Raw genomic sequence first — 17,507 nt, 5'->3', positions numbered from 1 at the left:
AAGAAGGGGTCATTGAAAAACTCATATTGATTGACTGCAAATCTTTTTTTTTTTTTTTTTTTTTGGCCTTGGGGGGTGTTGGGGATATATATGGCCCTGTGCTAAGGTCTCTGGTGATCTGATGACAAGTGGTCAGCTGAAGAATTTTGCAGTTTATGTACCTGGTATGTCTTCTTTGTACATTTATGTTTAGTATAAGAACTTAACATTGTGTTATGAACTGATTTGCTGTGGGGAGAAGTACCTGTACTACTTGAATAACATTCATTATTTAAGTCTGAAGTATACTTTGGTTTTATAAAATAAAACTATCTTTGTACTAATTTAAACTAAACTTGTGTGCCTCTCTTAACACACTTATGCACTTTTCCCACAACAAGCCATATCCGTTATCATCCTGGTTTTTTTGTTATATACAATCCCATTTATTACGCACTATATGGAGTTTATCCCATAGACCTTACGTATTTATATCCAGATGCCTGTTGTGTCAGGCTCCGCCCACCGCTAGAGAATGCTCCGCCCACCCTGCACCTGGGTTTCCCGCCGAAGCTCGCCGACTAGAGGCAAAGTACCACAGCTTCTCCAAGCAGTCGGACGGGCGTTAGAAGCTCTTCGGAAGAAACCGTTTTCCCCAATACTTCAATTTTCTCTAAATATTCCTGACGCACACTAGGATCAAACGTTTTCGTGTGTTTCGTGTTCATGTATTCGGACAGTTGAAGGAAAACGAGTTGAGCTCGAGACACGCACAGCATCCTTCTCTTGTCAAGTTGAGCCTCATCCGAGCCTCGGGCTCACTGCCCTTCAGCACACTGGAGCGCTTCTAGCACTGTGCACTGTTTTGTGCACTGAGTTTGACGGACACATTTTCTTCTTCGTCTTGGAAGTATTCGTTTAAGACTGAGAAACATCGCTAAATATATCGACCGGACTCAAGGACAGGGAATTATTTTTTCTCTCACAACGCGGTTACGCATGGTGGGAATTTCTACCTCTTTTCAGTGTAAGTCGCTCAGTTACTGTCTTTATATCTATTTCCCGTGATCTCAGATGAATACTTACCAGTCTGTGAACTTTAGCCACGTTTAATTATTTTATTAGGATGCTTTGTTTTACATTTGGATAACTGACAAACAGTTACATTATTTTTCTCCTTTTTTGCGCATATCGCTTAATGTATGATTCGCAACATAAAGCGAATATCGCCTGCTATAAATAATAGTCTACTTGAAGTTGTCATATTTGCCTGTAGTAAATTAAATGGCCGCCTTTACCTCTATTTGTAAAATATCGCTCAAGCAATGCATTTCTTTCATGTGACGCGTATTATCTTCTCTGGATTTTATGACATATTTTATTTCTCCCATAACTAAAGGGAAATGTTGTGTAAGAGAGACTATGGGAGTAATTGTTGTTGTAGATTGTATTACTAATAGCGATTTTTTTTCCCCCAATGAATTATGGTTAATGCGTGCTGTCTCACGTGCTCAGTAAATCATTTATCTTATATTATACAGCTTAGCAAATCCAACAAAACACTGCAAGGCTTTGTGTAAGAATTTTAATGCAGCTTCTAGATTCGTTTAGAATTCGTTATTTTATATCTTATTTTTACAGTAATTCACCATATTAAAATATTTAAAGTCAACCTTTCAAACATTTACATACTATCAGCTTGTCATCTGTTTGCCAAGTGTAATATCACCTCCGTCTTGAAACACGTGAATGCTCTCTAATAAACTTGAATTGTTGCTGGCCAGTCTTTGCATTTGATCAAATCAAATGTTTGATTGCAAGCACAGGTAAACGTCTGGTGTGAGACTGGATGAAAACTGTCATCATGATGGATTTAGGAGATGCTTTTTAAAATCACGTTCAAGAGGACACCTTTGACAATAAAGGCTATTGCATCTCTGTTTAATTGTAAATTAATCAGTTAACAGTTGTGACAACAACACAATTGAGAAGATGTTTTTTACAATAGTGATACATATTTTGATAAGATCCATGACCATCATGATATCGCAATGGATGAAGGTGCATCTGAGAAGTGTGATATAACAGGTGTGTTTAACAATGTAATATCAATTGGTTGTTGTGACGTCACAGTGAATTGACAAGATGTGTCTGAAAATGTGGCTGTATTGACAACTGTGGCTACACAATGGATTGAGAAGATGTGCTCATCAATTGTGTCTAAGCCAGCTTTTTTTTTAAAAAAAAAAAAGCTCATCTTCTCAATCCATCATGATGTGAATAGACCACTCTCAGCCCTCAAGTTCTCTCAACAGAAGAGTTGAGCCTTTAAAGTTTAAATTAGATTTTTTTTTAAGGCTGGATGGGTAAAAGTCGAAAATTAGAGGGTAAAGTTTTATTTCCCTTGCTCTCAGTGTGTATTTAAAGCAGAAAGAAAGAAAAAAAAGATTTGGTTTTGAAGAACTGCTGTTCCCATGACAAAATATGCTTGTTCTCACAGCTTGTGTTGCTCAGGTCAAATGTATGCTTTTTTAATGTATTTTTTTATTTAACAATCAGTCAGAGTTTTTTCGTAATCTTGAACTTTCTCATCACAAAGTAGATTTACATTTTATTTTTCAAAAGGGGCTTCTTTTACTTTCATAGTCATGCAGTTCAGGTTTTTTTTTTTTTTTAAAGAGCAGGTCATATGGTATTTTAAAGTGTCCTAATATTGTGTTAGTCCCCTACAACAGGTTTAAATGTATCTAAAGTCGGAAAACATTGTAATTTTCAGAATATACATTTAAAACTGGAATCATTTTTTTTTTTTTTTTTTTATGATTTCGAAATGATTTGTTCAAAGCATTTCTTAGCTTAAGGTCTGTAAACTCCTCACTCCCATAAGCCTATCTCTGCTCTGATTGGTCAGCTGGCGAAGTCTGTGATAGGACTTTCCATATACCATGCATGTCAGAAACATAATACACATTACCATAATAATTTTTTTTGCCCAGGAGGATTACTTGTAGACATAGATACTATGAGCTTACAAAAACAGCCTTTATATTACCTTATCAATTTGAACCTGAGGTTGATACCGATGCAGCCTTTTATGTGGTACTTTTCGTGATATGTATTTATTATGATTATTATTTACTAATTTGAGGTGCACGTGTGGGAACTGTGTTAGAATGCCCAGTGAGGCTAAAAACAGCGTCTTCTTTTAAAAAAAAAATTCTTCTAAAAAAATTTAAATATTTTTCAAAAACCCATGAAGGTCTTTGCACATGTCCTTTGTCAACGTGAGATTTGAAATGGAGACCAATGGACAGAGCAAGTAGTGAGCGTACCTTGATTAAAGGCAAATATAGTGTATGGTGGCCGGAGGTGAGGGTTCGGTGAGTGATAAGCACTGTGTGTGTGTGTGTGTGTGTGTGTTTTTGAAGCCAGCATTAGCAGGCAGCAACATCCTCTGGCTAAGGCCATCTGCACAGCCACCAGCCTGCCTGCCTCACACCTGTTCCCCTCTCCTCCACTCCCACTGGCCTCAAACGGGTCAAACACATGAAACCAGACACTGCCACAGCATAATGAAGAGATGACTCGGCTGCCCAAACCAACACACACAGCTGTGTGTGAGAGAGATATGGAAATACTCATCCATTATTTTCGAGTATGTCCGGAAGATACTCAGATACTCATATTGGTTTAAACATATGTAAATTGAATACATATTTTCTGTTAGGATAATCTATAAATATGCACCATGCCCTACGAGAAATTAATTAACTACACAGTGTAGTAAGTATTAAACCTTTTTTTTTTCCGCATTGATGAAAGACAAGTATTGTGCATTCCACTACGGATAAATGTGCTTCTTGTTTACCTTAAATGCAGAGCAGCGTAAAAACTTTTGAAGTTAAGTGCTTACTGTGTATATTCAATGAACAACAGCAGACGTTCTGGCCGAAAGCCAAGCTTGTTATCATTGCAGAATTTGCAGTAACTCATTTCATTAGTGATGTCATTAACCCCATACATAAACTGGGAGACATTCTCACCAGACACTTGCACAAATACGCAGCATGTCTCGATGCTTTACAGTTTCTCTTTCATGCATGTTTAAAATAAAAAATACAAATCAAATCATAATAAATGTGTGCGAAAAAGTCTAAGCTGACAGACCATATAATTTCTCTGGATGAATAAAAATTGTAATAACAAAAGGGAAGAAAAGTGAGCGAGTTTAGTTACGCAATATCAGCCAAGTGCATTTTATGTGTTCTTAATATTTCAGCTCTTAAGGGAAACATTCCCATAATACATTAGAATCATTTCACTTGCATCTCTTTCCATTGAGCTTTATCATCTATGAGGCTCTTTATATTCATTGAGGGCTACTGTCGGACTTGCTGACACACTCAATCTTGGGCTGTAAATAAGCAACGTGAGTTGTTGGGCTTTGTCAGAAGTGAGGAAGGGCCCTTATTTGCGAGGGCTGTAGATTTGACTCGATGGGAGTCTCTGAGGAGGGCAGGCCGTGAATGATAGAGGTGGCCGTCATATCCCAGAATGTGTGCTTCGGATTTATAGGGGGCATAATGGCTACAAATTTTCAATTTGTTTTTATTGTTTTTATTGTATCGTGATTCGTGGGGCTGGAGTGTACAATTTAATAAGCCAATATAAAGTCAAAGGGGAATGTGTAAGAATTTACATGGAGCTTTTTTTAAATCCAAAACAGTTAATACTAAACATATTTCTTGACAATATCCCATAGATTGTTTATTGAGTTCAGGTCTGGTGAATTTGCTGGCCAGTCAAGCACACCAACAGCATGGTCATTTAACCAACTTTTGGTGCTTTTGGCAATGTGGGCAGGTGCCAAATCCTGCTGGAAAATTAAATCAGCATCTTCGAAAAGCTGGTCAGCAGAAGGAAGCATGAAGTGTTCCAAAATTTCTTGCTAAATGCGTGCAGTGACTTTGAAAAAAGACAGTATTGTTCTTCTTCTCCTTAGCCCAGATAAGACGCCTCCGGAATGGCTTAACAAGACGAAACCGACCATTTTACCCAAATTCCTTGACGCGTCTGTATGCCTTGATGCCAGCCTCAGTTCATTACTTGTGAAGTTCTTTTAAATTCTAGAATAGTTGTGAATCTTTTTCTTCCAGACTTTTCCCTTCCACTCAACTTTCTGTTTACATGCTTTGATACAGCACTCTGTGAAAAGCCAGTTCTTTGGCAATGAATGTTTGTGGCTTACTCTCCTTGTGAAGGGTGTCAGTGGTTGTCTTCTGGACAACTGTCAGATCAGCAGTCTTCCCATGATTTATATGATTGATGTAGCCTACTGAACCAAACTGAGAGACCATTTTGAAGATTTAGGAAACCTTTGCAGTTGTTTTGAGTTGATTAGCTGATTGGCATGTCACCATATTCTAATTTGTTGAGATATTGAATGGGTGGGTTTTTGTTAAATGTGAGCCAATATCATCACAATTAAAAGAACCAAAGACTTAAACTACTTCAGTCTGTGTGCACTGAATTTATTTAATACACAAGTTTCACAATTTGAGTTGAATTACTGAAATAAATGGACTTTTCAAACATTTCAGACATTCAAATTTATTGAGATGTGTGTATATACATCAGGTAATTACTTGTATTATTATGAATATTGCTGTAGGTACTTCATTTTCGATGTCTTAAAAAAACTAAAGGATTTCTGTAAAGATGGATTTTTACTTTCAGTGTAGACTATCTGAACCTGAGCCGTCATTGTGGTCCAGACCAGGATTAACTAAACAAACCACTGCTCCAGCTAACAGGTGTCCAGGCTGCCCAGACTTGCTCAATATCTGTCTTCCTCTCTCTCTTTCTCTTTCACTGTCTCTTTCTGTCTGTTAATCCAAGATTAATTTGCCAATTAACTTCTCTTTCTCTCCTTTCCTCTCTTATTCCAACACATCCTATTTTTCACTCACATCCATCAGCCACACTTACTCACTCACGCACAGTCACGCGCATGCTAAACTACCGCTCTGTCTTCTGTCTCTGTCTCTCAATCGGTCGTTTTCTCTCCCCCTCTGTTTATTTTCCTGCCTCCATCTGGACCAAGCTGATATTGTAATCGCCCTAATGCACATTGCCTTCCCCTTAGACATACACACAATGTGCCATCCTGACAAGCCCCTTTATATTTCAGATAAGCCCTGGATGTGTGTTTAATGAATACAAAGCCGCGGTGTGTCGCCGTGCACTTTGCCAGAAGGTAATCTTATTGAATAGGTGCTTTCCAACGATGCAGAAGACGATAGAGGCGCAGGAGTGAAGATGTGACCTGTTATCTTTTGCCTCCTCTATTTTCCCGTCACAGGATTTACATTTAAAGATTAACTGTAGAAGGGTAAAAGATTCAGGGTGGTGAAGGTGTCAGGATGAGTGTGTACTCTGAGTGTGTGTGTGTGTTGTGGGGGGGGGGGGGTCCAAGGGAGTGTGACTTTAGCAGGAAGGAGTGAAGGAGAGAAGGAAAAAAAAGGCTCTGTCATACAGGCTGTATCTGGCCTGCGTTTCAGCCTCGTGGCATCGCTATCTCTTTCCAGACCGACTCTCTGCTCCCTGGGAACAGAGATTAGCACATTGTTATCAGTAATTGGGTTTTGTCTGTGGATTCAGTGGCTGCTTTTGCCAAGGAGAAGGTGAGAATGGCACATGACCAACATTACGCTTTGGCATATCAGTGTAAAGGCATGATTGATGGGGAATATGGACTGTGTAATGGCTTCATTAAGGTTTACTTCTTTTTATGAGGTAACAATTGCTGAGGGATGGACTCAGCTCTTGCAGGAAGTCTGTAAAGTCCCTCCATAAAAAAGGGTGTTCCTTGGTGACAAATAGCCAAAGAGACATCAGAAACATTCTTTCAGTGACGTTTGTCCTTTTGCTTCCTTTACAGTTACTAGCTAGGGGTGGGCAGTGTGACTAAATCTTATATTCACTCATTTCATGCTGACATGATAAAGCCTAGTTATTTTGTTGAACTTCTAAAAAAAATCCTTTATATTACATAACCATGTAATAATGAATATGATAATATAATAATAAGTGTACACCAAAAAAAAAAAAAAAAAAGTTTTAATTTGATTGATTCCAGTGTACTTTAATTACACTTTAAAATTACAGGACTCAGAACAGAAATGTAAACATGTGTCTGTATATAAATATAATGAATATAAAACATTATAAAGCAAATCTGACTCCTTCTGGGCTGTTATAAAACAGAATCCATTATACCTGAAATGCACCCAAATGAATCAGAATCAAATTGAAATTTGAATCAAATCAGATCTAATTGAATTGGAAAATCTGTATCGATACTCAGCCCTACTTGCTGCTATTACTGCGTTCTCAGTTTACACGGGGAACAGATGCATAAAGAACCATCCTTTTTCTTTAATTTATGGGATCAGAGTGGGAATCTGTCAGCTGTATCTGTTCAGTCACTAATGTTTGATTTATGGGATGCTCACGCCCATTACTTTTGATTTATGGATTCTGATATGTATTTATGAAAAGGGCACCCACTCGAGTGCAGCCTCTGTGGCCCTGTAAAGAGGAGTGTAATTAAGATTTGTTTTGAGCTTGACTCCTTCAAGAGCTGTGGATCAATAGGCAGAGACAGTAGACCCCTGTGTGTTCACTACACGTATTGACACGCTCAGTCAATTAGAGCTGACGAGAAAAGCAGAGAGCAAGCGGGCAGAAAGATGGCGAGAACAAGATAGCTCGATAGAATTGCACTCAACACTGGTATGGTCTGAATAATTGAAAAATAAGGTAGTAAGCAATTGTGTAACACAGTGATTTTCCAAAGCACACAATGCCATATGGTGTGCATTCATTATAACGTCTATAGATTCTTACAACGCTAGAGAAAATGGAATTCAAACTTAAAATCAATACCTTCTTTTCAAAAAGCATTTGTGCGTGTGTTCTCGTCCCTCCCGATTAGTCCAAATTGTATTGAGGCTATAGTTTAGGCTTCCTGTTGTTGGCAGTTAGTGTCACAGACACTGTGGTGGGACAATAGCTCTGAAGTGTAGCACACTAGAAGATTGTGTTGTAGTTGTCGATCAGCAGGTGCTTTCGAGATAAACGCTCTGTGTCAATTATTTCTAGAAGAGGTGATTCATAAGACAAGGCTGAAGTGTAGAAGAAGAGGAAGACAGAGCGTGGGGGTGCAGGTAAAGAGGAGCATGCACCCGGGTGGATGAACCTCTTCGTTTTCAAAGCGGCTACGCATAAAAGAATAATTTTGTTAAACGTCTGTTGCATCTAAGCTTTTGTTAGCCATGAATGGAGGGGGCACCCCTAGCGTATAAAAATTGTTTGTAGCTACAGAATGAATGGAGAATTGCGCTAAATTACTTGACATTATCTCCCCATGTTACCATCATCGCTATTGGAAAGACTAAAGGAGCCGTTTTAACACAAAAATCAAAATATACCAAATATATGAAACACCATAGACCAAGATTACAATGCATTTATTACTCAGTCACTTTTTTAAACTTAATGCTCTGAATTATGGCAGCTTAGAAAGTACCAGTAGACATTTCCTGACAAACGAGGTTCCTCAGATAAGACTCTTGTATGCAGACTTCATAGAAACTGTGGAACAAGAATGAACCTTGTATCAGATCCTGTTTATGGCAGTGTGGATGTGAGCATGTTTTTTTTAAACAGCTGGGAAGGAATTCACCCTACCAGGAGCCATTCCTGGTGACTCAGGTCACTTCCGCCATTAGCAGCATGGCTCCACTGCACACATATGACCACAGAATGAACTCACAGATGGGCATTGCCACTAGGGTTGGGGATCAAATACCAGTTTCATTTTAGAACCACTTCCAAATTTCCATGAACCAGGGGTTCGATAAGACATGTGCATTTAGATTCTGCTTAATATTCCTGCATTCCCATTTTAATTTTATTTAACGTGATTTAAGTGCAGGAAGGGAAAGAACTTGCACACATCTGAAGCGTGAGCACAGAGAACCACAGTCCCCAGCCCTTGCTAATTGATTTGTTTGTTCCAATTTTATAACTGACTGTTTATTCGTCTTTAACAATTTAATGTTTGAAATTCATATTAGTGTAATTGTTTTTGCTGTAGTATTTTTTGTTAAAATCATAGGCAAACATTCCTTAGTGTAGAAGTCAAAAGTGTTCTGTAGACTGCTTGCTCATGATATTCACCTTCAACAGAGCACTTTGTAAAAAGACAGAATAAATGTTTGACATTTAAATTTATGACAAAAATAATATGTAATTGGATTTTTTTTCTTATTGGAATATCGATAATAACAGGATATTTGACCGTGTATTCAAACGATGGGGTATCGTTTGATAAAATTCAAACAATACCCAATCCTAGCTGCCAAAGATCTTCGACCCCCCCCAAAAGAAGATATTGAAGAAGATCATCAAAGCAGATCAAGTTCAGTGAAGTGATGTACCACTCATGGTTATTACGTGACCTGTGTGTGGTATTTGGGGAGTGGATCATTATGGATCAATATGGTCTCATTTGAGGGGGTTGGGAGACAAGGGCAGTGATCCGTGTCACTTTAATTTGTGCAGAGTATTTGGATATCATTAACCTTTATATATGTGGTACATCCTCTAAGAACCTGAGATTCTGCCTTCAAAAACAATTTGGAGATGTTTGTATTAAGGATGATCCAATATGACAAATTCTAGACAAGTATTTATCTGTTATGGCTGATATTAGAATTTAATGTTATTATGCCTAAAATAAATATCAAGAAATACACTAAAAATTTAAATTTTAAACTCTGCATCACAACATTATCTGAATTGAGGCATCACAACATTATAAGGATTAGTACAATAAATAAATATTAATTTTAAGATTAGCACAAGATTACATTTTCTTATTGCATTATTACTGTTTTCCAGATTAACTTTGAGTGTTACTGACTGATACAGATAAATTACAAAATTACTATATCAGCAGTTAGCTGATATGGTCCCTACTGATATATCATGCATTGTATTTGGAAAGTGACATTGACTATTAATGTTTGGTTCATTGTGCATTTGTTCTACAGTTTAAAGATTTTTATTAGATTTTTGGATATCCTGGTATTAATGTGACTCGTCAGTGCACATTTCTTGCTGACATCACTAAGGCAGTGTTGGCTATTGGATAATGTTAACCAGTAGGCAAAGAGGAATTAAGGCATTCTTTGAGTCCCATCCCAAATTCTTTGTGCAGTTTTTTGTTGTAAATTTTATGTCACATGTGTCATTTTATGTTGATTTTAAGACTTGTAATTGCCCAGTGAGTCCCAGTGAAGTGGTGATCTTTGGCATTTTTCAGTTTGCCAGAAAAGTTCCTGAACAATGTATCCAGGCATATATAGGGCTACGTATGGATTAGAGTGCCATTATATGGTATTTCATTGAGCTGTGGTCTGTCTCTGATTTATTCCTTTCAAAATACACTTCAGCACCAGTGTTTTAAATAGCTGCATGTTGCGGCAAATGGCACAGCTGTGGCAAAATTGAAACCCCTCTCCAAATGGGAAGGGGTCTCATGGAGCAATAAAATGGCAGTGTGTATAAATCCATCTTGCCTTATAATGGCTGAAATGTTTTAAGCTGTTTCAGGACAGTTGTCTGTGCCAGTAATTGTTCTCCCATCTGTCTTAATGTGTCTTTATCAACATCTGGTTTTGTAAGCTATACTTCAGTAACAAGTATCCGTTATATGTCAAGGGTTCCTGCTAGCACGATTAGCCTAGCCTTGACTACTGCACCACGTATGCTTGCCATTACTCCATACCATTTACAAAATGTAATAACTTTTCAGGGGAAAGATGTGTGCATGTGCATGTGCCTGTTTTTCTTCTTCTCTTCACTTTTTCCATAACTGTAAATAATTATTTTGTTCTGGTTTCAATGTTCCCCTGATGACTGGACAAATTACTGGCTCGCAGGACATTCGGGGCGCATGAGTGAAACGTGAATGCTCATCCCTCTAAGCACAGCCCTGTCTGCACCTCCCCACGTACCTTACCAACACAGAAAGCGAGAAAGATCTCTTCCAGCCGTCTCGTTTGGCACATAAAAGGAGATGCATCTGTAGCGAACCCATCCTCTGCTCCAAGGCTCTGGGCTCAGGAACATGCACACCTTGGCAGCGATTGCAAAGATATGATCTTAATCTGCTATTTCCTCTTTGGCAGTATTAAATGGTCCACATAATAATACACAGCTGCACTGGGATCAAATATAATGGTGCAGCTGCAATTTTATGTTTGCGAGTTTGACTGTTCTTTCTTTTTGTCTCACCGTCTCCCTCCAGCCCCGCCTCCTCACGGCACCATATGGGAGATGCTGCTGCAGTCAAATGATGGGGGTTTGTGCTTTGCAGAGTCATGTGCAGTAGTAGCCACCTTGATGGTTAGATTGTGTTGCAGTTGCGCGAGGTACAGCATGCGCTCTCAATAGAGGGATTAGGAGCTTGTCATGGTTTCATTCACCCTGAGACACTTAATTCCAAACATTTCCGTCCTCTGGAGACCTGATCGAATCTAGAATTATCATTGGCCAGGTCACAGTCTGAAAGCTCACACTTTTACAGCTAGCTACAGCTACCCCTGGGATACTTTTTGTTAGTGATGTGCAAAACTTTATATTATAAATTGACTAGTCAGGGAGCTGCCTGAATGAATAGTTGAGTAATCAGTTTTTAAAAGTTTTTAATAGTGGTTATTATTATTTTTGAATAAGCTTTTATTTTTATTTTCTATATAGATTTTTTTTTTTTTTCGGTTAATTTAACACTTCAGCTTAAATTTACTTATTCCACTTTTTTGAGTGAATCTTTTCATGCAGTTTTTTGCCGTTGTTGTTGTTTATATGCAAGCTGAGTATATGTATGTAATATAATATTTATTTGAAAAATTCAGCTTTATTTTAATTACTTTAAATTATTTTACATTTACATTTATTCATTTAGCAGACGCTTTTATCCAAAGCGACTTACAGATGAAGACAGATTTTAATATATTTAGTTTCAGTTAACAGTAAAAACAGTGGTCCAAATGTTGCTTTGAACTCCACTGACGTTCATGGACAAAAGTTTAAACATTCTTCTTCTTCTTCAAAAAATAGTGTAAGTAAGTGATGACAGAACTATACCTTTAAAAAAGCCCCATACAATGAAGCTAGTTTCAGGTAATCTGACTCAATCAAACTATCGAACAAGAACACAGCATTCTAATGAAAGTGCCACTGCTAAAATAACAAACAGAAAAAAAAGATAGATCTCGAGATTCAACTAGTCAGCTGTTAGACAATTAATCCACTATTGTGATCCATCCTATTTTTAATACGGTGTCCAGAGAGATCCTGAGGTGATTAGCCACCATCATTGCGCGCAGCATGGAAGCATAGAAGACAGCACTCGTCACTGACAAGGGGGTCCTTCTGAACACAGCCTCGCTGAACATTTATTGCCAAAGAGACGATTTGTCATGCACTGCCTCAGGCTATTGCTTTTAATGACAGCGTAAACTGAAAAGTCAGCAGCTGATTAGAGAGCGTGTGCGCACAGCATGTGTATTCAGATCTCACTTTTGGCTCCTGTATGGAGCTCCCTGTCACTCTGCGCCAAACACGACTCTTAAAAGGCCCTTGCATCAGCTGAGCGCTGGAGGCGTCTGTGTGTGTGTGTGCAATAGATGGATTAATGCTATAAACAGAGAGTTGGATTTATCTGCGATTGGCACCACATTTTTCTCCACGCAGGATTTGGAGCCCAAAGAGGAGGAGAGAGAAGAGAATGCCTTTATTCAAAACAACTGTTTGTGAGTAATTAACATATGAAAGGAAGCTTACAGTCTGGCAAATCCCTGCAATTATTTATCCACATTCTGGGAGGGGGGTTGCGGAGGTGGGTGTCAATGCTGATGGGAGTGTGGCGGGTTATCCAGAACCATGAAAAGGAAAGTGATACCCCCCCCCCCCCCCCCCAAAACAACCAGAGGGCCTCTGGGAATTTGCTATCAGGAATGATGAGATGAAAATAGAGTTAATCCAAAGAGTGGATTATGGGTAACACAGATGGTCGATGATGAGCGGACAGTGAAATGGAATGAGAATGGACTAAAATTCAAGATCATTGTGATTATTGGATAAAGCTCAGGTCATGCCTCCCGTCTCCCTGAGGCATTTATTCTACAAAATCGGAGAGCACAAAACGAATGGGAAAGACAAAGCTACAACTGACCTCAGAGTGAGATGTCCATAGGACACAAGGAACGGCAAAGATAAAGAGAGAAAGACTGGATGGAATAATGTTTTTACAGACATTTGTCAGGGTGGGGCCTTCCCATGTTCATCAGTGCCACAGGCTGGAGATTGATGGACAGGGCTGCAAGCCAGGACTATATCAGCACAGAGCAGAACTAGTCAGAGGAAACCAGAGGGAGGAGAAGATCAGGCAACCCTGTTAGAGACCAGAGAGAGAGAAGGAAGATTGAGAGTGGAGCACAGAACGATTGAACAGACGTATAGTCGCTGTGCCAGATGCCACAAAATATAGAAGCAGGAAGAAGTGAGAGGAAAAGGATAAATGAAACCGGAGGAGATGGTCTGAACAGCAGCACATTCAGAAGCATCGTATAGTATCATGTTTTAATTTGCGGATTTGAATCACTCTTGCAAGCTGTGCTTGTTCGCTCATAATCACTAGCTTTATTTATGATGGGCTCTGGAATAATGTTATAATCAGATTGCCTCGTTTATGGATAATGCAGGCTGTTATGTTGTACAGTGCAACATAACTTTGCAGATTCATGTCTTTTTTATTAGGGTGGTGGTGCAATCAACACAACATATTTCAGTAGAACTGAACATTTGTGATAGAAATGTGCCATTTGTAGTAGAAGCGTGTAGCTGGAGGCTATGGAGAGTTCAGTTAACTCCTGCTGTCCTCATTCTCGCAGATCTCACTCGTTCAAAGACATCTGCCTCTGTTCATGCCATTCACTTAAGAATCTGAGTTTGGAGTACCTGACAGTGCCATCGATCTTGATCTCTTGGGTTTTAAGTTGAGTGTGTGCAAAAGGATTGTTTGGGTTGTATTTGTTTTTTTCCTAAACACATTTAATAGCACAGTGTTGATGTGGAATTGCATTCACTGCCCAAAATTCACACTGCACGTCTCTGTGTTTACTGACCTACTGTTATGGATTTTTGGCTATGCTGGGCTCCAGAGAGAAAAAAGACTTTGGGTCAGTTCTTAGCCATTGTTTCTTTCTTTTTTCTATTTTTTTTTTTTTTTTTTTGCCAAAATCACAGAATCACTGGAATCACTTTGGAAGAAGCCTACTGATAAAAAATAAATAAATAAAATGTGTCTGGCTGTTGCCAATGTTAATTACATCTTAAACTATAAATACATATAAATACAATTAATTAAAGATAAAAAATTTTTTTTAATATATGTTTATTTTTATCACCATCTAATCACATCCTGACACTTATACTCATACAATGGCAGTGCTTAAGGCTATTACCTTTAATAGTTGTAGTTGTAGTAGCAATCAGTGTTATAGCATCTAGAGTGATATTGATATCTTTATAATAATAAATATAATTTAATCACAGCACATAAGACATACACAAAATTAGGAATTACTTTTACATAGTTTTTTTACATTCTCAATAGTATCATAAAGAAAAAAAATTTATTCCATACGAGAAAACCATTTTCAGTTTTTATTTGCATTTCCTTTGTCAGTTGGTGATTCTGTTGTGTCCCTGGATTTTCCTCTGATAACGGACTAATGTAAACCCTGAATTGAGTGCCTCCTCTGTTTTCTACCCATTTCCTCTCCCATCTCAGCCTTCATGCCATCTGTGGGTTTGATTTAAGGACTAAGAGGCTTTTTTAAGCAATGAACAAGTGACGTTAATAGCATACATATGCCAGAGGACTGTTTTAGTTTAATGGCTCTGACATGAGACATGTTTTGATTTCATGCAAGCCTGAGCATAACTCATCCACTGCTGCGGGTGACCATATATTTTATTAACAGCAGTGGGTTTCTCTTTTTATTTCCTCTGTATCTTTTTCTCTCTCTCTTTTCTCTTTCTAGTAGTGGCGATAACTTACCATGTAGTACACACACACAAAAGCAGCTTTGCAGGTTGACAGGCTGCTCACCTCACAACATATCTGCAGTGCCCGTTGTCATGGCAACTGCAGCGGGCTTCTGGCAGTACTTTTGTGGTCGGAGGTGTGCTGAAGTAGAGCAGTGCTGACCAGAGGGATGCTCGGGGTCTGCCTGGGACACCCGGGGTCAGTGTGCTACAGAATCACAGCTCTGTATGTCCTCACCTCGCTGGGGCTAGTCAGTATTTCATGAGGATGCTGGAGGTGTTTTATCCTAATCTGTGAATATAAAGTGTGGACATTTGTGAAATCCATGCCTCAGCTCCTCTTTGAGGGACTGTTTTGTTTAGAAGAAAGAACTACCGTAATTGCATTTCCTGTATCCTCACACCTGTGAAAAGAGGTGTGTGTGCCACATTTTCTGTGGTAAAATGGAGTAATACATTCAAAAAATAATAAAATTGAAAGTCCATATAGACCTTTTTTTATTTTTTACTCCATTGATTTTCATTTTATGGGAAGAAACAGTTGATATATTATTTTGAATATCTTCCTTTGTACTATTCAGAATAAGGAAAGTCATACAGGTTTGAAACAACATGAGGGTGTAAAAAATGATTTTTGTGTGAACTAATCCCTTAATGATCATACAAGTGGCATTTATGAATGAAGGTCATTCGATATCTGTAGAAATCTGTTTAACTTTCTGCCATTAATTTGCCTTCTGGGTGTTCATCAAGGAGGGCAAGAGTGGGGCAGATACCGTATCTGCAGCTTGTTGATGCCCCAGCGTGGCTTGCGGAAGCCTGATAGCGGGACCAGCCTCTCGACCAGGACAGTGGAGGTCAGTCTGTGAGCTCGCCACCCCTCAGGGGCTTCCGATTTTAATTACCTTAGGAGCAAAACATCCCGGCCTGCCGGTGGGGGAAGAGTGTGTGAACGTGGGATATCGGGGCTGTGCAGTTGCGCAGCAGTAACATCCTGCCCGGGGAGGCCGGGCCCTGTCCGTCCTAGTTCCTGACAGTGGGCTATCTCTGCCGGGCCCGTGGTTCCTTCTATTCTAAAGGCCATTGTGTGGAGAAGGGCTGGGCCAGGAATGACTGGTTCCTGTTGGACTCGGTCTCTTGCTCAGCCAGCTCCAGTCCCACTGACAGATTCCTCCTGTTTTGTTTTGCTCTCTCTCTTTTTGTGTTAGTCACTCATGAGGATACAGAAAGTAATAAAAGGACTGAGAAGAGCCTGCATTGTGCTGTCTCTGTCCTCTTTCCACCATATGTTTGCATTACATAATCTAAACATAAGCTGGGACAGCTGGCATCCTCACTTTCGAAAAAGTTGACAAAAACGTTCTAAAGCAGAAACATCTTTTCTCTTTCTCTCTCTCTCTCTCTCTCTCTCTCTCTCTCTCTCTCTCTCTCTCTGTCTTCAGCATTTGCTGGTGAATCTGTCAGTGCGCATCTGGACTCAGCTCTGAAAACCGAACAGCTCATGATCAGGATTTAGAAATGAGACGTAGGTGTTTTTGTTTGTTACCTAAATACAGAACCAGACACAATGAATCTGTCAATCTGTATATCTGAAGTGTGTATTACTAGCACCACCTTGTGTGCAAACACAAAAAAGATGAGCCATGAAGACATCTCTACCTTAATGTCCCTTTCCATGTTTTGAGATTAAACAGACTTCAGAGTAATGCCAAACTCTACCGCCTAATGAAACATGCTCTGTTTTCCGCAGCAAGTAAGAGAGACTCAGCTGTCAGATGGTGGCTGAGAGCAGAGTCTGGCTCGGGTCCAAATGAGGGGGCTGATTTGTTACTGACGACATGCTTTTCATGAATCAGCACAATTGCCTGTGTCACTTTCTAGTGTGAGCCACACATTCAGATGATACTTGCAAACATTATACAGACTGGAGAGCTCGATCATTCTGCCATCAGGACTGGTGAGGAGGGGGGTCTCTGAACCTGGTGACCGTTGTTAAGCTTGATTGGCGTGCACTGTGTGCTGCAGTCATGCTGAAAAGGTGGAGTGGGAAAGTCATGAATAACTGCGGAACGCAGATCTGGCTTGCTCTGGGACTCGGGGACAGCAGAACAGGACAGATGGCTCAGGACTGGACACACACAAACAAATACTTGCTTCTGCTTTTTCTCTTCTTTTTTTCATGCAAACTCAAAACACTGATGCCTAAATTTGCAGAAGATACATATAGAAACTAATTGTGATGCACCAAAACAAATTTTTATTAAATTTACATTTTTCATTTTCAAAAACTGAAACTGTAAAACTGTTTTTAATTAAATTAGGGTAATTGAATTCTTCATGCTGTT

General features: G+C 39.1%; 1 protein-coding gene across 4 annotated transcripts in view; it reads left to right on the top strand.

Annotated features, from left to right (window-relative positions):
• Positions 1-543: 543 nt before the first annotated feature.
• Positions 544-17,507, top strand: part of LOC113091883 (protein CBFA2T1-like) — a 63,302-nt gene continuing 46,338 nt past the window's right edge. For 3 of the 4 annotated variants that reach the window (XM_026257557.1, XM_026257556.1, XM_026257555.1), the window contains exon 1: positions 544-1,006. In XM_026257557.1, coding sequence (XP_026113342.1) covers positions 979-1,006 — 28 coding nt within the window. In that variant the 5' untranslated portion in view covers positions 544-978. Of the gene's footprint in view, positions 1,007-16,604; positions 16,688-17,507 lie in introns of all 4 variants that reach the window. The other variant, XM_026257559.1, reaches the window with a different exon arrangement.

Source organism: Carassius auratus, unplaced genomic scaffold (assembly GCF_003368295.1).
Source record: "Carassius auratus strain Wakin unplaced genomic scaffold, ASM336829v1 scaf_tig00214327, whole genome shotgun sequence".
Lineage (NCBI taxonomy): Eukaryota > Metazoa > Chordata > Actinopteri > Cypriniformes > Cyprinidae > Carassius > Carassius auratus.
Note: the sequence above shows the minus strand (reverse complement) of the source record. Positions and strands in the feature narration are given on the sequence as shown.